The sequence below is a fragment of the Anastrepha ludens genome, chromosome 4, assembly GCF_028408465.1.
Source record: "Anastrepha ludens isolate Willacy chromosome 4, idAnaLude1.1, whole genome shotgun sequence".
Classification (NCBI taxonomy): Eukaryota; Metazoa; Arthropoda; class Insecta; order Diptera; family Tephritidae; genus Anastrepha; species Anastrepha ludens.
Window position 1 is genome coordinate 56,963,522 of NC_071500.1, and position 20,967 is coordinate 56,984,488.

At 38.8% G+C, this 20,967-nt stretch overlaps 1 protein-coding gene across 1 annotated transcript; it reads left to right on the plus strand.

Annotated features, from left to right (window-relative positions):
• Nucleotides 1–16,950: 16,950 nt before the first annotated feature.
• On the plus strand, nucleotides 16,951–17,893 carry LOC128861495 (uncharacterized). Its single transcript, XM_054099666.1, has 2 exons — nucleotides 16,951–17,061; nucleotides 17,153–17,893. Exons 1-2 carry the CDS (start codon nucleotides 17,053–17,055, stop codon nucleotides 17,483–17,485), a joined length of 342 nt encoding a protein of 113 aa, XP_053955641.1. The 5' UTR covers nucleotides 16,951–17,052; the 3' UTR covers nucleotides 17,486–17,893.
• Nucleotides 17,894–20,967: the final 3,074 nt, after the last annotated feature.

Here is a 20,967-nt window from a genome sequence, read left to right on the forward strand (position 1 = left end):
GTGAAACACTGCGACGTTTAGCCGCTCGCCTCGAAGAGACTGGCACAACACGAGATGCTGCCAGGCGTGGCAGACCCCGGAGTAGCCGTTCTGCAGAGAATATTGCTGCTGTAGCCGAGTATGTCATAGAAGCGCCGTCGACATCGACCAGACGACGTGCCACGCAAATGGGTATCAGTCGACGGTCTTTACAGCGAATTTTGGTACAAGATTTGAAGATGTTTCCGTACAAAGTCCAGACGGTGCATCAGCTGTTAGGTGCTGATCCAATCGCGTCTAACATACGCTCAAGCCATCCTTAAGGGGGGAAATTTTTTTTCTTCACTCATCTTATAGTAAATCATTTCAAGAACGTTGTGTCAAAATTTTAAGTGGATCGGAGCAGAACTCTCAAAGTTATAGCCTTTGTAGGCACTCTACCTCGAATGCGGAGCATCGATAATTTTTCAGAGTCATTTTTTCAAACGCGTTTTTCCCGAAACGACTTCTTAAAAGTCGGTGCCAATCACAACTCCGAAACTATTCGACCGATTCTTTTCAAATTTGGCACACGTTTTCTAAATCAAACCCCCCCCCCCCACTGTTTTATTTTTATTTTTTTTTTTTAGGGTTGTTTTTCACTTACAAATATGGCGAAATTTTTCGCCAAAAATGCTCGTTTTATGTTTTTTTGCCACCAAAACTATTGTACAAAAATGGAAAAAAAAAATTTTATTAATGGGGGGGAGGCTTAAGTCATACTTTAACTGAAAAATTCGACTTTTTTAGTTTCAGATGATTCTACGACGAATGCCGATTGGCACCGCAGAGCACCTCTCGAAAAACATATCTCCAAAAAAACTCTGTCATGGGCTTATTTGTCAATATTTTATTATTAATATTTTTTAAAAACTTATTGAAAAGATGTACAATAACATGCAACTGATTTTATTAAAGTATCTTAAGCCATATTTCTGTAAAAAATTCAAAAAAAAGTGTTTTTTTTTTAGCGCTAAACCCTACCACCCCCTTAATCACCACCAAGAGGAAGATGATGTTTCATCAAAAATAATCATAAGTGATGAGGCCCATTTCCATCTTAGCGGGTACGTAAATAAGCAAAATTTACTCTTCTGGGGCACTGAAAATCCACGTGTAACCCACGAAGAGCCATTACATCCGCTCAAAGTCACTGTATGGTGGCCAAACGGTTACTGTGAATGGTGAGCGCTACAGAGCAATGATCAACGAGTTCTTTTTGCCGCAACTTGATGAATTGGGATTGGAAAACATGTGGTTCCAACAGGACGGTGCAACGGCACACACTTTACGTGGCACAACCGATATGCTAAGGGATGCATTTCCCGAGCGCCTAATCTCCCGTTTTGGCGATTTGCACTGGCCAGCAAGATCGCCTGATTTGACCGCTCCAGACTTCTTTTTGTGGGGCTTTTTGAAGTAGTGGGTTTATGTCAACAAGACTCAGACTCTTGCAGCTCTTAAAGACAATATCCGTCAAGAATGTGAGGACCTATCGCTGTACTACATGTCGTTAAAAAACAGAAAGCGAAATATTTAAAAAAGTCTTAATAAGCATGGGTCCGCAAACGTAGAGTTTTAGAGTTTCAAACGTTAATGACGATTTCACAGCTTTAAAAGATTGAATTGGTTCAAAAGCTGCAACTGCTCCTCACGGAGATGGAACAGTTCCTTGGAAGACAATTTAGTCTCCTCCACAATTCTTTAGGAGTTCTGCAACTTCCTCGTTGTAATAATGACTATCTATGTACATAACAATTCTTGTTTTGCTCCCATTACAAAAATTTAATTTTTTTCTGGTCATTATTCACGATTTATTAGTTTTGAAATATTTTAATTTTAGCTTTGAAATTTTGAATTTTTAAATGAATAAATAATTGGGGCGTACATTTCTGTTATATGACACTTCTGGCCGAGTTCCTCCTCCTTTTTGTGGTCTGCGTCTCGATGTTATTTCACAAATGAAAGGACCTACAGTTTTAAGCCGACTCCGAACGGAAAATATTTTTTTTTATGAGAAGCTTTTCATCATAGAAATACACTCTGAGGCTGCCATTGCCTGCCGAGAAGTACCCGGGCCTAGAAAATTTGTTTCTATAATTTTTGGTGTTTCATGCACGAATATTCGAATCCACGCACTTCCAAATGGTAGTCACGCACCAATCTTTTCGGCTACGGCGGCCGCTTGTCCGCTAATTCCTATACATTTTCGAAATTCCCCAAGATAATTAATTGAATTACTTACAAATGACGTAATTCGCTCTCAAAATTGTGTATGGCGAATTACGTAATTCGAAGAATAAAGAGGGAAGTGTATTACGAACGGGAGATCAAATTACGTGCAGCGGGGACATAGCATTAAAAAAGGCATTGACCGCATTAAATGATAATTTGCAAAGCATATTCTATAGAACTTGATTGTCTGCCGTTCGGAGAAGCAACATCAAGACACACGCCAGAAATAGGAGGAGCAGCTCGGCCTAACACCCAAAAATGGTGTATTATAATTTTGTTCTCTTAACGGCATGTAACAGCTTAAGGGACGCGAGATAGAATTCACACCTATGGTCATTAAAATAGGTACGCCTACGTTCATCCGGAAAATGCATGTTTTTTAAATTAATAATAGATAGATATTCAATTCTATGTGTTTTTTCACAGGTTAATACAACGAATGTAAATAATAGTTCAAGGTTCTTTCAGAATTTAAATTAGTGGCAATAGGAACAAAAAGGAAATATTCGTGTGTTCATTAAAATAGGTTCGAAATAGCAATAGATCAAAAAGAACTTAGTGATTTTATTAAAAATGAGGCTTAAATGATCGAAATTTAATCAATGACCACTAAGTTCACCATGATTGTCAATGACTTTTTGTATTCGCTTTGGCATAGGATTGATAATCTTGTGACAGTTCCTGTGGGAGTGGAATACCATAGTTCTTAAATTTGTTCCAGAAATCCTTCTTATTTTTTAATATTTCCTTCTCGATTCGGTTTTTGAATCCTCCTTGAAGGTTTTCAATGGGATTGAGGTCGGGTAACTGGCTTGGCCAATCCATTATCTTAACATTATTTTGTTAAAACCATTCACATACTGACATTGGGGAGTGTTACGGGTCATTATCTTGAATAAAAAGCCACCGAAGCGGCATATTCTCCTCAACTAAAGGTAACATCACGTCTTGAGGTATGTCCTTGTAAATAAAGTTGTCCATTTCAGTGGTTATGAGGTGAATAGGGCCTATTCTATACCAAGAGAAGCATCCTCAAATCATTATGTGGCCGCCAACGTGCTTGACTAGTTTTTTATGAATCGCAATGAGAACTCTTGATTTTTAGGACCTCTGACATTTCGCCCAGCATCATTTCCTAATAAATTGATTTTTGTTACATCGTTCCAAGTTATGCTACTATACTAAATTTTTTCGTACCCTCTGCACGTTTACTTGTGTTCTTGTGCAAAACTTTTCCTCTCGATTTCATTTGTTTGTTTTAATTTAGGAATTTTACAGGCTACTCTGCCTGGTAGGTTCATGTGATACAATCGACGCTGTTCAGTTCTCATTGATATTACTTTGCTGATTTCAACCGCAATGGCCTTTGATGGCTTAGAAGTATCCCTCCTGGCAAGAGTTGCAAATCGTTTTCTTTTTGCCACCATATCGTTCGGTTATTTTTTTCAAGCTTAGTGACTCAGCTATAAATTTATACGATTTTTTTTGGTTTAGAAATTTCACAAAAGGTCTCCGCTTCTCAACTGTGCAATGCTGCGCGCGACTCATCTTTGGAAGAAATTAGTATTAATTAGTTATTAAATGAACTGTCTAATTCGCTACTTACGTGAATTATTCAATTAAATTCAAGAGCTATTCGCAAAATACCTATTTTAGTGGTCACGAAAAATCACACTTTATGAAAATAACCGAATCTGTGTAACCATTAAAGCAATTCAATATAACGCGTCTTTTAAATTCACAACGAAGCAGTGATGCCATTTGTAAATAAAAGGAAATAATAGCTTTAAATTTTTCCAAGCGGCACAAGGAAACCGGTAGATAAAAGCAGCGTACCTATTTTAATGACCATATTTGTAAATTCTAAAATGCTCAGAATTATGAGAGAAGTCGAAAGCTCGAGCAACAATTAATATGTATGTGTATTTCCATGAAATTTGGGACATATATTAACTATTTGCCCTATAACTGTAACTATGTAAAATTACTATTATTTGGTGCAAATAACAAACCCATAAAAAGTGAAAGTCAGAAATACGCACCGCTCATACCTCCATTTGGGTCAATGAGTTTATTTTGATAATAGCCTAATGAAACTCGCCCAGACTTTGCAAACGTATAACTTAGATAATACATACATAAATGTTATTAAGCTTGGATAAAAGCCGCGCCCACTTTTTAGTTGTAAAGCCTAAACATTCGTGTGATGCATTGTCAATAAGTTTTTTTGATTCCAAAAATTAACAAGCAGGCCAAATTAGATTTTATTAAAATGTGCGCAGATTTATAAATCTCAGTGCAGACTGCATTTGGCCTACTAGCTTGTTAAAAATATACTAGTTTTTCATTCTTCCAATTCTTTATTTAAATCAAATCATTTTAACTTTCATAGCTAGTTTTGGAGTCATGGGAGTGCTTACAGAGTGGCGAAAGAATATTCAATATTATTCCTGATGCCGCCAAAATTATTTGTTAGTAAAGACAGCAACCACATTAGCTTCCAAACTGCTTAGTACTATACAGTACATTCCAAAATGTGAAGATTTATTTTAACCCTTCGTGCACGTGAGAAAACTTACACATATATATTTTGAAATGGGTTGTGACATACATCGTAGTTTGTACTCTTACACCTGATTTCATATTAAAATTTACAATAACAAAGTTTCGTATTGAAATTGTAAAACTTAAAACTTTAACAACTTAATATATTTTTACATTGAATGGTGAATCGGGCATAAAGTGTAAAATATGCATTATACGTAAATTCAAAATTTGGACTACCTTATCTTATTTATTATTTATAAATTTTGATCAAAAAACATAAATAAAATATTAATTAATTAACATGACAACCAGTTGTTTATGAAAAACTGAAATTGTATTGGTGATATAAAAATAAATTAACACTGCCTCCATCGTATATACATACTTCGTTGCCGTCTGAACAACGATTGATCGGACGAGAGTGTGAATAGGTGTAAAATGAGTGGACAGTATTCTGCCACCCAGTCCCTGGCAGTGTTGCCAGAAAAAATGTGCTGTTGGAGCTAAATTTATCCAAAAAAAAAGAGTTAAGAAGAGCCAACAATTTTGTTAGCTAATAAAAAGAGCTAAAATTTGTTCAGTGACTTTTATTGTATTATATTATATGTTTGCAAAACTCAAATTAAATTCGTTTAATGTGTTGGAAATGGCTAACACAGTACCATCCGTGGCGCAGTTATCCAACTTCGCGAGTTTTAAAAAAGTATTCACGAAAACTTTCCATGAGTTGCTGTAGTGTCTGACTACAATGCCTACAAATTTTTTTATACTTATGCCCGTTGCTTCGTCGATAATTAGGCTAAATTTATTTTCTTTGATATCAGCCATTAGCAAACTTTTGAAATATGGGTTCAGTACATTTTTGATATCACGCATATCACGCTTTGCAAAATTGTAAGATGGTCAACCACGCTGACTAAAGTGTGCTGCAATAAATAACGCATTGGCCAATTCCGCTCTGCGCACTTCCATTTGTTGCTTATTTTACCATTGAATGAAACTGTCGGCTTACATTGCAAACCTTTACCATTCTCGATCAGCCACTTGCTGAATCTTTTGTCTTGAAGCCATGTATTTAGATCGCGGTTTTTGCTCGTACTTCTCGTAAGCATTAAAGAGGTTATTTTGATATTCAACAAAATATCACAAGTTTTACTTTATTTTCCTTGTTAAGCATTCATGGTTATTAAACATTCTACCTTATCCGCTTTGCATACGTATTTGCGGCAGTCGGCAATCTTTTTCTCATAAACCTACATAAATAAAAAGTGCTCTTAAAGTATTTTTAATAAGAAAAACAAAAAGGGCTTACCGCTCCATTGCGCGTTTTTGAAATGAAAATGCGCCAATAAAACTTGTTATGAAACTTTTGAAACTAATCTATTATAATGGGTGATTTTTTAGCTACTGTCTTTTTAAACAGTTGGTTTAAGCAGCTGACGCACGTTTCGTGTTTTGTTTCACTGTCAAACATCTTCAGTTTGGTCTATAACTTAACCATGAATTGTCTTACAACAACAACGCTTGAAAATCATTGAATTTTATTACAAAAATGCGTGTTCTGTTAAGAAAGTTTATCGCACGCTTCTTCCATTTTATGGTCAGTTTAATCGACCCACTGAAGCGGCTATTCGAGCTATTGTGACTAAATTTAGAACCAAATTTACATTATTGGACATCAAACCACCAACCCGCTTACGTAGAGTGCGAACTGAAGAAAATATCGCAGCTGTATCGGTCAGTGTTAATGATGACCATCAATTATCCATTCGTCGCCGTTCGCAGTAATTGGGCCTCTGTTACTCAACAACGTGGAAAATTTTGCGACAGGATTTAGGTGTGAAGCCTTTCAAAATACAGCTGGTGCAAGAGTTGAAGCCGAACGACCTACCGCAACGCAGAATTTTTGGTGAATGAGCTCTTGGAAAGTTGGCCGAAGATCCACTTTTTTATCGAAAAATTGTGTTCAGCGACGAAGCTCATTTTTGGATCAATGGGTACGTAAATAGCAGAATTGTCGATTTTGGAGTGAAGATCAGCCAGAAGAATTGCAAGAGCTACCAATGTATCCAGAAAAGGTCACAGTTTGGTGCGGTTTACGGGCTGGAGGTATCATTGGACCATACTTCTTCAAAGATGCTGCGAATCGTAACATAACTGTGAATGGTGAGCACTACCGTGAAATGATATCCAACTTTTTTTCGCCCAAAATGCAAGAGCTTGACTTGCATGACATGTGGTTTCAGCAAGACGGTGCCACATGCCACACAGCACGCGTAACAATGGACTTGTTGAGAGGCGAGTTCGGTGAACATTTTATTTCACGTTCGGGACCTGTCAATTGGCCACCCAGATCATGTCTATTCAGACAAGCCTGCTTCAATTAACCAATTGGAAGACAACATTAAAGCATTTAGATGTGAGATACCGGCCGAAACTTTAGAAAGAGTATGCCAAAATTGGACTAAGCGGATGGACCATTTGAAGCGCAGTCGCGGTCAACATTTGCATGAAATAATCTCCAAACATTTTTCTGAATTTTACGTATGTTCTTTTGAAAAACTTTCCTATAGCTCTTAAAAAATCACCCTTTAAAACACAGAAATCGTTCATGGCTACAGGAGTTACCACACGACAGCTCAAAAGAACTATTTCATTTTGAAAAGAGCTAAAAAAAGAGTTAGAGCTAAATCCAAATTTTTGGAACAAAAAAAAAGAGCTAAATCTAGTTCCAAAATCACCAAAATGGCAACACTGGTCCTTGTTACTCTCACATTTTGTTTTTCACCATAGCTGATGGCAAAGCCTGGTAATATATCATCTTTGAAACAAATAAGAATTAGGCATTCATTAGGCATACTTTCTGTACGAAGCGAAAGTTCCCATAATGGATTTATAAAATTGTTTTTGGTCAACCAGTACTCATTTTCTCTAATAACAAAAACAATCATTAGTGTGAAAAGATTATTTGTTAAGGCAACAAATAATCATATGCTAATATTTATCTCTCTTCTTAATTGGCGCGATAACCGCTTACGCGATTTTGGCCGAGCTTAACAAAGCGCGCCAGTCGTTTCTTTCTCGTGCTAACCGGCGCCAGTTGGACACACCAAGTGAAGCCAAGTCCTTCTCCACCTGATCTTTCCAACGCAGAGGAGGCCTTCCTCTTCCTCTGCTACCACCAGCTGGTACCGCATCGAATACTTTCAAAGTCGGAGCGTTTGTATCCATTCGGACGACATGACCCAGCCAACGAAGCCGCTGGATCTTTATTCGCTGCGCTATGTCTATGTCGCCGTAAAGCTCATACAGCTCATCGTTCCATCGCCTGCGATATTCGCCGTTGCCAACGTGCAAAGGTCCAAAAATCTTACGCAGAATCTTTCTCTCGAACACTCCAAGCGTCGCTTCATCGGATGTTGTCATCGTCCACGCTTCTGCGCCATACGTTAGGACGGGCATGATGAGAGTCTTGTAGAGTGTTAGTTTTGTTCGTCGAGAGAGGACTTTACTGCTCAGTTGCCTACTTAGTCCAAAGTAGCACTTGTTGGCAAGAGAGATTCTACGTTGGATTTCAAGGCTGACATTGTTATCGGTGTTAATGCTGGTTCCTAAATAAACGAAGTCTTTTACAACCTCGAAATTATAACTGTCTACAGTGACGTGAGTGCCGATACGCGAGTGCGCCGACTGTTTGTTTGAAGACAGGAGGTACTTCGTTTTGTCCTCGTTCACCACCAAACCCATTCGCTTTGCCTCTTTATCCAGTTTGGAGAAGGCAGAACTAACAGCGCGGTTGTTAAGGCCGATGATATCAATATCATCGGCATACGCCAACAATTGTACGCTCTTATAAAATATTGTGCCTGAGCGATTAAGTTCTGCGGCTCGTACGATGCTCTCCAACATCAGGTTAAAGAAGTCACACGACAGCGAGTCACCCTGTCTGAAACCTCGTTTGGTATCAAACGGCTCGGAGAGGTCCTTCCCAATTCTGACGGCGCTGCTGGTGTTGAGCAACGTCATCTTACATAGCCGTATTAGTTTTGCGGGGATACCAAATTCAGACATAGCGGCATACAGGTAACTCCTTTCCGTACTGTCGAATGCAGCTTTGAAGTCGACGAAAAGATGGTGTGTGTCGATTCTCCTTTCATGGGTCTTTTCCAAGATTTGGCGTATTGTGAATATTTGGTCGATGGTAGACTTTCCAGGTCTGAAGCCACACTGATAAGGTCCAATCAGTTGGTTGACGGTTGCTTCAGCCTTTCACACAATACGCTCGCTAGAACCTTATAGGCGATATTTAGAAGACTAATCCCGCGGTAATTGGCACAAATTGCAGGATCGCCCTTCTTATGGATTGGGCAGAGCACACTTAAATTCCAATCGGCAGGCATGCTTTCATCCGACCATATTTTGCATAGGAGCTGATGCATGCCCCTTACCAGCTCCTCGCCACCATGTTTGAATAGCTCAGCCGGCAGTCCGTCGGCGCCCGCGGCTTTGTTGTTCTTTAGCCGTGATATTGCTATTCTCACCTCGTCATGGTCGGGTAACGGAACGATAATTCCGTCGTCAACGATTGGGGTATCGGGATCTTCCCTTTCTCTATGACATGCGCAGCTGTCACTGTTTAACAGGTTCGAGAAGTGTTCCCTCCATAATTTAAGATTGCTCTGTACGTCAGTCACCAGATCACCGTCTTTGTTCTTACAGGAAAACGCCCCGGTCTTAAAACCTTCTGTAAGCCGCCGAACTTTCTGGTAGAATTTTCGGGCGTTGTTCCTATTGGCCAGCATCTCAAGCTCCTCGCACTCACGTATTTCGGCCTCACGTTTCTTCTGTCGGATAATACGTCTCTCTTCCTTTTTCAGCTCTCTGTAGCGATCCCACATGGCTCGCGTTGCGCCCGATCGCAGCGTGGCTCTATAGGCGGCATCTGTTCTTTCGGCGGCAGCATGACATTCCTCGTCGTACCAATTGTTTTTTCGGGCTCGCCGGAATCCGATTTCTTCTTCGGCGGCGGTACGTAGGGAACGAGAAATGTTGCTCCATTGCTCGCGCATGCCGGTGTGTTGGGCAGTGCTCTCCGAGAGCAGGAGTGAGAGTCGAGTGGCGAATCTTCTGGCTGTCTGTTGTGATTGCAGCTTTTCGATGTCGAACATTCTTTGCGTAGGTAGATGTACGTTTTTTGCTGCACAGAGGCGTGTGCGCAATTTGGCTGCAACAAGGTAATGATCCGAGTCGATGTTGGCTCCTCGGATCGTACGTACATCTAATACACTAGAAGCGTGTCTTCCATCTATCACAACATGATCGATCTGGTTTCGCGTTTTTCGATCAGGGGACAGCCAGGTAGCTTGGTGTATCTTTTTATGCTGGAATCTGGTGCTGCAGACTACCATGTTTCGGGCCCCGGCGAAGTCGATCAGCCTCTGTCCGTTGCCGGATGTTTCGTTGTGCAGGCTGAATTTTCCGACTGTGGGACCAAAAATTTCCTCCTTGCCCACCCTGGCGTTGAAGTCGCCAAGCACGATTTTTATGTCGTGGCGGGGGCAGCGCTCATAGGAACGTTCCAAGCGCTCATAGAAAGAATCCTTGGTCGCATCGTCCTTCTCTTCCGTCGGGGCGTGGGCGCAAATTAGCGAGATGTTAAAAAATCGCGCTTTGATGCGGATTATTGCGAGACGCTCGTCCACCGGAGTGAACGACAGTACTTGGCGACGAAGTCTCTCTCCCACAACAAATCCGACACCGAATTTGCGCTCCTTTACATGGCAGCTGTAGTAGACGTCGCAAGGTCCTAGGTTTTTCTTACCTTGCCCCGTCCATCGCATCTCTTGGATGGCAGTGATGTCAGCCTTTACTCTCACGAGGACATCAACCAGCCGGGCAGAGGCACCTTCCCCATTAAGGGACCGGACATTCCAGGTGCATGCCCTCAAATCGTATTCCTTATTTCGTTTGCAGGGGTCGTCATCAGTGTTGGAAGTTCTCATCCGAGGCTTTGTTGCTGTTTTCATTGGGGGGGCTTTTTAAGTGGCGGGTCCCAAACCCAGCGCACAACCAGCTATGCTGGGATGCTTCGCCTTCTCACGTTAGCTCACTCCCGAACGGGTGTTCGGAAGCTAACCAGAGGATACGTGGGCTAATCCCGGACGTTGTGAGCTGCTTGAACCATATGTAGAAGAATCGTCCTGGCCACTCCCAAGTGAATGGCGATCAGTAACTTTCCCCACTTGCGTGGACTTCTACACATGGAACCATCCAATAATATGCTAATATTTATATTTATATTTATATTTATATTCACTTGCCTATCGTACTTTATAAAAAATGATTATATTTTAATTCAACAAAATAATGTTTGATCCTAACAAAAATGTAAATATCAAGAGCCACAATATTACGAATGCATATTGACTCAAGCTACTTATTGCACATTAAATTAATTGCAAACTTAACAAACAAAAATAGCATCAGATATCATTACACAAGTATTTACAATTCATTGACTTGCTTTAAATGCCAATCATGATATCTATAAATGCTCCAAATAAGCTCACAAAGCATGTAAATTCTAGCCACAGCACTTAGCTGCCATAACTGTTGACAGCCGAGGGAGTTACGGCACGCTTTTATGTGACCAAATGCATATGAATCAATCGCCATTCCGTATCAATCAAAGCACACACATAAGCACACCTCTTTTCATGCAAATGTAATGAAACCAAAGTAGTGTTCTGTGGTTGAAAAAACACGCATATTCGCATAACTTTTATTGTTTTACATTGAACATATACAGGGTGGATCAGGCGATTATTACAGCAGCAATGTCATCTGCGTATCCCACTAAATGCACATCCTCAGGCATCTCTATTCGAAGGATTTCATCGTAGCTTATTGGGATGCTATTTTAGCTTTTGCAGGTATTTTTTGCTCAACCGTACTATTTCATCGGCTACACGAGGTATGCGAATGTCTCTGTGAATGTTAGCGTTCTTTATATACTATGGAGCTCCCGTAATTATTCGCAAGACTTTAGATTGCGCTCTCTGAAGTTTTTCGATATTTGAAAGCGTAGCAGTTCCCCACATTTTTGTACCATATGTCCATATAGGTTTTACCATTTTACTGTGGTATGCTCCTGAGTAAGTGACTCACGTCTCAAGTCTGCGAACTCTGAGCTCAGAATATTTTCTGAGCACCTGAGTGTGTCGGTGGCAACGAAAGAGCTTATAGGACTAGCAAAGCTGTAACTCTGGCACGGTCTTAAACGGACACCCTACATGGTTTAGTTAGGGTGGAGTGGCTTATCTTAATAAGAAATGCTTTAGCCTTTCTAAATACGCAAAAATCACAAAAATAGTTTAAAAAATTGGTCAAATGAGCCTAAAGCCTCACTTGTACCATGTTTCCCTTGCTAAATTTTTTCAGTTAAAGAGCTATTTCTCCCACAGTATACTATGCAACACTATATAAATACTTCTAAAGGGTGATTTTTTAAGAGCTATAGGAAAGCTTTTTAAAAAAACACACGTAAAATTCAGAAAAATGCATGACATTTTTATTTAAATCGATAGTACAGTCCGTATAATATAATGTTTGAAGATTATTTCATGCAAATGTTGACCGCGACTGCGCTTCAAATGGTCCGTCCGCTTAGTCTAATTTTGGCATACTCTTTCCAATGTTTCGGCCGGTATCTCACATATAAATAATTTAATGTTGTCTTCCAATGCGTTAATTGAAGCAGGCTTGTCTGAATAGACATTAGCTTTAACATAGCCCCACAAAAAATAATCTAAAAGCGTTATATCGCACGATCTGGCTGGCAGGTCCCGAATGTGAAATAAAATGTTCACCGAACTCGCCTCTCAACAAGTCCATTGTTACGCGTGCTGTGTGGCATGTGGCACCGTCTTGCTGAAACCACATGTCATGCAAGTCAAGCTCTTGTATTTTGGGCAAAAAAAAGTTGGATATCATTTCACGGTAGTACTCACCATTCACAGTTACGTTACGATTCGCAGCATCTTTGAAAAAGTACGGTCCAATGATAGCTCCAGCCCATAAACCGCACCAAACTGTGACCTTTTCTGGATACATTGGTAGCTCTTGCAATTCTTCTGGCTGATCTTCACTCCAAAATCGTCAATTCTGCTTATTTACGTACCCATTGATCCTAAAATGAGCTTCGTCGCTGAACACAATTTTTCGATAAAAAAGTGGATCTTCGGCCAACTTTCCAAGAGCTCATTCACCAAAAATTCTGCGTTGCGGTAGGTCGTTCGGCTTCAATTCCTGCTCCAGCTGTATTTTGAAAGGCTTCACACCTAAATCCTTTCGCAAAATTTTTCACATTGAGTAATAGAGGCCCAATTGCTGCGAACGGCGACGAATCGATAATTGATTGTCATCATTAACACTGGCCGATACAGATATTTTCTTCAGTTCGCACTTTACGTAAGCGTGTTGGTGGTTTGATGTCCAATAATGTAAATTTGGTTCTAAATTTAGTCACAATAGCTCGAATAGCCGCTTCAGTGGGTCGATTAAACTGACCATAAAATGGAAGAAGCGTGCGATAAACTTTCTTAACAGAACACGCATTTTTATAATGAAATTCAATGATTTGCAGCGTTGTTCGTTTGTAAGACGATTCATGGCTAAATTATAGACCAAACTGAAGATGTTTGACAGTGAAACAAAACACAAAACGTGCGTCAGCTGTTTAAACCAACTATTTAAAAAGATAATAGCTAAAAAATCACCCTTTATTAACTGCTTAAGCGCCGTCTTTTCTATATTTTTATGGCGAAACCACAACTTAGTCCGATGCATTTTTTTTTTATCTATTACATATAGACTTAGAGAGGTACTTGACCTAAGACAGTAGTCCAGTTTTTTGTGTTACACCGCCCCTTTAATTTTATTATATTATAATAATTACATAAATGTGAAGAGGTTAGTATTTGATGTGCCATATTTCCTTAGCTGTAGACAGTCTGGGCACAAAGTGTGGTGTTATGTTTGATATTGCGGTGAGTTGTAAACTTGCAATCATACGCAACTCAGAACCAGCTGCTAGTACTGAATATATTCCTGCGCATTCATTTAAGTTGTAATTATGTATATATTTGCTTGCAAATTGTGTTATGTGTGTATGCATAAATATTTTGGATATTTGAGGCTTGCAAATTTCGCTTTTCCCAATGCAAATATGGCAGCTGCAGCGATACGTGCTCTGCATGCAATGAACCCATAAGACATGTGCAACCAATAAATAATAGACGGAGCAACAAGTTCATTCAAATTACTTGCAACACTTTAGATGTGTAACAAATGCATTTGATTACAAAGCTCATGCATCATTTCGATTGGAAAGGAAATAGGTGCTATGCAATATGCATCATATGCAAATATGTGTACGCATACAGTGAGTGTCAGTAAAAATCGTATATCTTTTTAATTGAAATATTTTCAAAGTTATTTTTTTGCTTAACAAATTGTAAAAATATTCTTCAAACTCTTAATAAATGTATAAACTGAAACTAAAATTTTAATTTAAAATATTGTCGAACATCGTACTGGTTTACAATTTTATGGTGAAGGGATAATATGCTGGTCCCATAAGTTATTCAATAATATGATGCAAGCTTGAAGTGGCTACCATTAACAGTTTAGGACAGTTTTGTAAGCTTTATTCGGTTACTTGGAGATAAGAGCGTATCTGAGAACGAGCTAGCAGACGAACTAGCTCGATAGAACTCTGAAGACTCGTATTGATTTATCTGCAACATCAGTGAAATCACATATTCAGGCCTGTGCCCAGCATCAGATCAGTTGGCTGGTTGCAAACACTCTGCGACTAACTTACCTAATATATGATTAAATATACATTAGGGGAGAAAATGTTCTTTCGACGTCATTCTAAATAAAATTAAAGGAAAAAAAGTTCATTACAGTACAGCTCTAAAGTCATTTTCGAACCGTACAAGTTTTAAAAGAAGCAATCTTTAATTAATATCAAGTTAATTTGGCGATTAATATTTACTTAAGTAAAATGAATGCTATTTTTAATAAAAACTTGTACTTGGGAATTTTTTGGTATGAGGAATTTAGTTTTTATACAATATAAAATCCGCAAAATAATTTGCCAGTTTGCTAATTAAGTTAGGGTTATATTGTATGTGTCCCTTATAAGTATAAAAAAAAATTATAATATTTTTTCCTACAGTTTTAGTTCAATTTCGAAAAAAATTCTCTTCGTCGTATGCAAGCAAATTATCAACGCTATTTTGAAGCGGCTTCAAACTTACGAAGTGTACCGAAATTAAATGGGCTATAAAACTGTAAACTGAGTTCTATGTTTTCATTAAAAAATTACAAAAAAAGTTTCGCATAAATAATAATATTAAAAATGTGTGAGAAAATATTAAAAAATTGTAAAAAGAAAACTGGAATTGATTTCAAAAAGGCAATGGCAAAACCAACCTATTTTATAAGAGCGTACAATTGTTGGCGTATGCCGATGATATTGACATCATCGGCCTTAACAACCGCGCTGTGAGTTCTGCCTTCTCCAAACTGGATAAAGAGGCAAAGCGAATGGGTTTGGTGGTGAACGAGGACAAAACGAAGTACCTCCTGTCTTCAAACAAACAGTCGGCGCACTCGCGTATCGGCACTCACGTCACTGTTGACAGTTATAATTTTGAGGTTGTAAAAGACTTCGTTTATTTAGGAACCAGCATTAACACCGATAACAATGTCAGCCTTGAAATCCAACGTAGAATCTCTCTTGCCAACAAGTGCTACTTTGGACTAAGTAGGCAACTGAGCAGTAAAGTCCTCTCTCGACGAACAAAACTAACACTCTACAAGACTCTCATCATGCCCGTCCTAACGTATGGCGCAGAAGCTTGGACGATGGCAACATCCGATGAAGCGACGCTTGGAGTGTTCGAGAGAAAGATTCTGCGTAAGATTTTTGGACCTTTGCACGTTGGCAACGGCGAATATCGCAGACGATGGAACGATGAGCTGTATGAGCTTTACGACGACATAGACATAGCGCAGCGAATAAAGATCCAGCGGCTTCGTTGGCTGGGTCATGTCGTCCGAATGGATACAAACGCTCCGGCTTTGAAAGTATTCGACGCGGTACCAGCTGGTGGTAGTAGAGGAAGAGGAAGGCCTCCTCTGCGTTGGAAAGATCAGGTGGAGAAGGACTTGGCTTCACTTGGTGTGTCCAATTGGCGCCGGTTAGCACGAGAAAGAAACGACTGGCGCGCTTTGTTAAACTCGGCCAAAATCGCGTAAGCGGTTATCGCGCCAATTAAGAAGAAGAATGGCAAACCTCCGAGTGTTTTTCTGCTATGAAAATCCTCCTCATAAAAATTATTTGCCATTCGGAGTCGGCTTAAAACTTGAATATAGTAAGCTTTTGGCATCTCTCTGGAATCTAGAAGCATGAGCGATTTCAATAATGTAACATAGCAACTTGTGCTCAAACTTAATGAGCTATAAAATTTTTTTTTTTATATTTTGCTACTACTTTGTCAGTTTCCCTTCAAATGCTGGGGTCTCAATTTATACAAGTTTTGTTTGACCATAAACTATGTTTATTTTAATAAATTAAGAAAAAAAACTATCCAATTTTTTCAAAAGTGAAGGTACGCTGCTTAGTGGTACGCACTGTATTTATAAATGGCGCATACATACAAGGCAAGATATTTGGCCGAAGTTACCTACACAAAAGAAGGGCTCTAATTTTTTTTAAATCGCCCTCGAATGATAGCTGGTTTTCATCAGATGTTTTCTCATAGCAGAAGTTCGTTCGGAGTCCTGCTTGTTAGTGACCGTCGTATGGTAACCTCTATTACAAAACACATTTCCCTACAATTTGATGTTCCATGTATCCATTGTGCATCGAACCCAGGAACCACCAAATAATGGTAATACACAAGCCAACACAGCTATGGCTAAAAATATTTATTAGTAAATATTCCAAATGCGCTTATATTGATTACATCGGTACTACACCCGTGTGTACTTATAGTGTAAATGTGTAAGTGGTAGTGGGGCGTATGAGTAACGTCAAACTAAATAATTTTAGTATAAAAAGTGCAGTGACAAATTGTGCACAATTCCAGTAGCTTAAGTGCTGTAAGCACAGCCACAAATCTCGAATAAATGCGAAAAAAATTTGATTCAGGCGTAAGAGGATAAAGAGGATATACAAATATGAAAAATGTAAGTGTTAAATTTTATGGCTCAAAAATCAACTGTGCATATTACTCAATTTTCAACATTTCAATTTTCACTTTTTTTCTTGCGTCTTTAGCTCAGTTTTTTGTACTGCTGCAGCATACTCCTGCATGCCATCAGCACCTCCACGACAAGTGGCGCTGCTGTCATACCGGCTACACCCACATACACAGTCGCTGTAACACCCGTCGTCACGGCGCATAGCCATCAAGTGGTCGCGCGCAACTACAATCGACTCTACGTGCCCGCTGGCTATGTACCCACAAGTTATGTACCAGCTATAAGTCCCACCACCGCCTTGGCCACCTACCCCTATCCAACAAGCCACGGTTACGGTTACGGTTATTACCCGAGTTACGGCTACAGCTATGGATATGGTACCGCTGTGCCGACGGCCTTGTGGCGATGATGTGTTAACGCTAATATGCACAAAGCCTAAGCGAATATGTTTGTGTGAGCGTATAGTAGGTGCAAGAGTGTGTCCGCGTATGGCTGAAGAGTGGTTTTGCCAGGATACGCGCTGCTGAGTTGATGAGTTTGTTTTACGTAATGGTGAAGCCCATTGCTATGTACTTTTATCTGCAATATTTTCCGAACTTGGGTTGAGCGACTGGATAGCTGGCTTATGCATAAGTAATTCATACAATAAGTTTTAATGTTATGAGGTGAGAGTGGTTTTGTGTTGCATGTTTAAAATGTCTGCAGGAGGCAAGTGAATAATGAAAATACTGTATATAATATTATATTTCGTATAATATTTTGCGTTCGAATAAAAAATTCCACATAAAATAGAAAATCACTAAATATTTCATAACTACATAAAAATTGGTCTAGTAAATGTAGAATTTTTAAAAAGAAAGGAAACTCTGAATTTCATAAAATGATTATTCTATTGCCTGCAGAAAGCTCAAATATTTTCAGTGCCTGAGAAGTGCTTTATGAAACGGAGACCCATAATATAAGGAATATAAAAATATAAAGATTACACAAAGCTCTTCCCTAACTCTACACCAAGATACTCACTTCATAGATTAGAATAGCATAAAGAGCAACATCTGGATCCAAAGAAGTTGCCGGGCTATGAATATTTCACTACAACTGCGCTGTATACTCGGCATACTCCATTTTAAAGAGAGAGACGAGCAATGTGGGCCTTGCGGTGAATGAGGACGAAACAAAGTACCTGCTGTCAACACACAAAAAGTTTTCGTGTCTTGGACAATATGTCAGTGTTGACAGCCAACAACTCGAAGTTGTGAAGGACTTTGTCTACCTTGAGACCAGCATTAACAACAGAAGTGACTTCAGCCTGGATACCACACGCAAAATAATACTTGCCAACAGGTGTTGCTTTGGGTTCAATAGGCAATTGAGAAGTTGAGCTATCTCTCGAAAGATCAAACTGACACTCTATAAAACGCTCACCATTCTCGTCCAGCTAAATGGCGCAGAAGCATTGATGATGTCAATAGCACATGAGAAAGTTTTGGGAGCCTCTGAGAAAAAAAATCCAAGTAAAATCTTTTGCTCTCTGCGCGTTAGCAAAGTGTACCGCGTATGGTGGAACAGCGAGTTGTGTGAGCTATATAGGGACGTGGACATAGTTAACCGTATGAAATAAGACGCTCCAGCAAGACAAATTTACGACACAGCACCCAAAAAAGGAAGATGTGGAAGAGGAAGACCACATATCCGTTGGTAGAACCTGTCATCATTCGAGATTTCGAACTGACATCAATGAGCGCAGGGCAGAAACAAGTGGGCGCTATTTTGGATTCGGCCAAAACCGACCCACAGTTGTAGCGCTACATAAGAAGAAGAACAAGAATTTTAAGAAAGCTGCTAAATATTGCATTATCACTTCTTTCAGATCTCACTAATGCCACAGTGTCTTGTCTTTCTAAATTATTTGAATAAGTACTGGTATCAAATATGGTTATTTTCTTTTAATGACTATAATATAATATCAAACACTAATTTAGTTTTCGAGAAAAGAACGGTGCAAACAGCAAGTTAGTCGAAAGCAATGGTAAGTAATGATATAATTGACTAATGCCAATAAAGTTTCCTAGACTCTTGGATTCCTCGATTTACTATAAAAACATTTGAACTTGCTATCAATAATGGTTAATGGTCCTTATGGCGTTCTAAGGCCAATGTTGTATCAGACATCCCAACTAGCAGCAAGTAGTTGGCATCCACGTTTGCGAATAAAACTGATATATATCTATATATATATCTATATATCTATATATATATATATGTATATATAACATCCAATGATTCTGCGAGGGATCAAAAAGCCACAAGCCATGATAAATGCCCTATACAAGTTGAAGAATATTATAGCAAAACGTGCACCTTATTGACGAATGGCTTGCAAATTGGTATAAATGTAAAAGTAAATGAGCAAAAGTGTAAGCATGTTGCTTCTTCGTTAAGTCCACAAACTTGCCTGACAAACAAACTAAGTAGTACACTTATACCCTCGAAGTTACTTACTTCGATATATAATTGAACAAAATACTTGCTTAGAAAAGACTTATAGTATGTAAACAGCAACTTATTGATATATCTATTGTTTTTTGTTTCAATAAAAGTCTGCGGTAAAAATGCTAATCACTTATTCCACAACCTAAAAGATAACTAGATAAAAAGTTCTAATATACCTATAATAAATTGAAGCCAATTCGCATGTAAGGTATTCAAGTATGCCTGTGCAACCAACCGTAGTATAATATAGAGGTTTCAAACTAAAATCCTGTCATCATTGGCGGTCCCTAACCAAAATATATATAGAAATCTCTAAGTATCTATAGCCAAAACGGTGAAATGGAAAGTATCTGAGTAAAATATCGGGTGCTTTTTAGCTGAGAACCATCGATAACTATGGTTTGATAACTGAGAACTGAGAAGGGGAAACTATGTGGACATTTCCATTCACTAAGGAGTGGCTAGTCATCAAGACGCCTGAGCTACGCCTCAAAATTGTGGAAATTTAATAATATAATATAATGAATTTAAAATAAATATGATCCTGACGTTCATAGAGCACTGGTGGCACATCATCGGTCCATATTTCTTTCGAAGTGAAGAAGGAGTTACCGTTACTGTGAATTGCGATCGCTATCGAACCGTGCTGACTGAATTTTTGAAAGTAGCATGAGGGACTTTCGACAAATTAATCAGCTGAACCCCGACGACATTTTGTTTCAACAAGACCGCGAAACTTGCAATACAGCGCGCTTAACAATCGATTTATGGGGTTAAGGGTAGTCAGAATTTTCAATAAATGGATTTTTTTTTTGCATTTTCCTAAAGTACCTATAGTATCTTAAAATTTTGAGTGAAAATTTGAAGTGAATCCAACACATACTTTGCGAGTTATTCAACAAATAACAAAGGGCTCTCGGGCGCTCCGGAGCGTTAGAGAGCAAGTAGCAATCAGCAGCAAAACTTTAAATGCGTTTTTTTCAAGACTATGTTTTTTCAACTGGTGATCACTGTAACTTAAAACCCGCTTGGTAGATTTTAATAATATTTAAACTGCTTTTGGAAAACATAAAAAACTCTTGCCAGATCGAAGGAATTTTTTTTTTGAATTCCAATTTTTTTAAACAATTCATTGTTGGTTTTTTTCTGGTTGATTTAGAAAAAAATGCTTATATCATGCACAAGATTATCTTTTAATAAAACTAATTTCTCTTGCCCGTTTGATTTTAAGTGAGTCTCCATGGATTTGTGATGATCACCGCAAGGGACTTTTGTTGTTTTTCTTTTTTTTGAAATTTTACTCAAGTCAAGTCGAAGCATGTTGTATTTTTTTACGTACATGTACGTTTTTATTTTTGTAAAATAAAGCAATTGGCTAGCAAAAACCAAAATTATTGA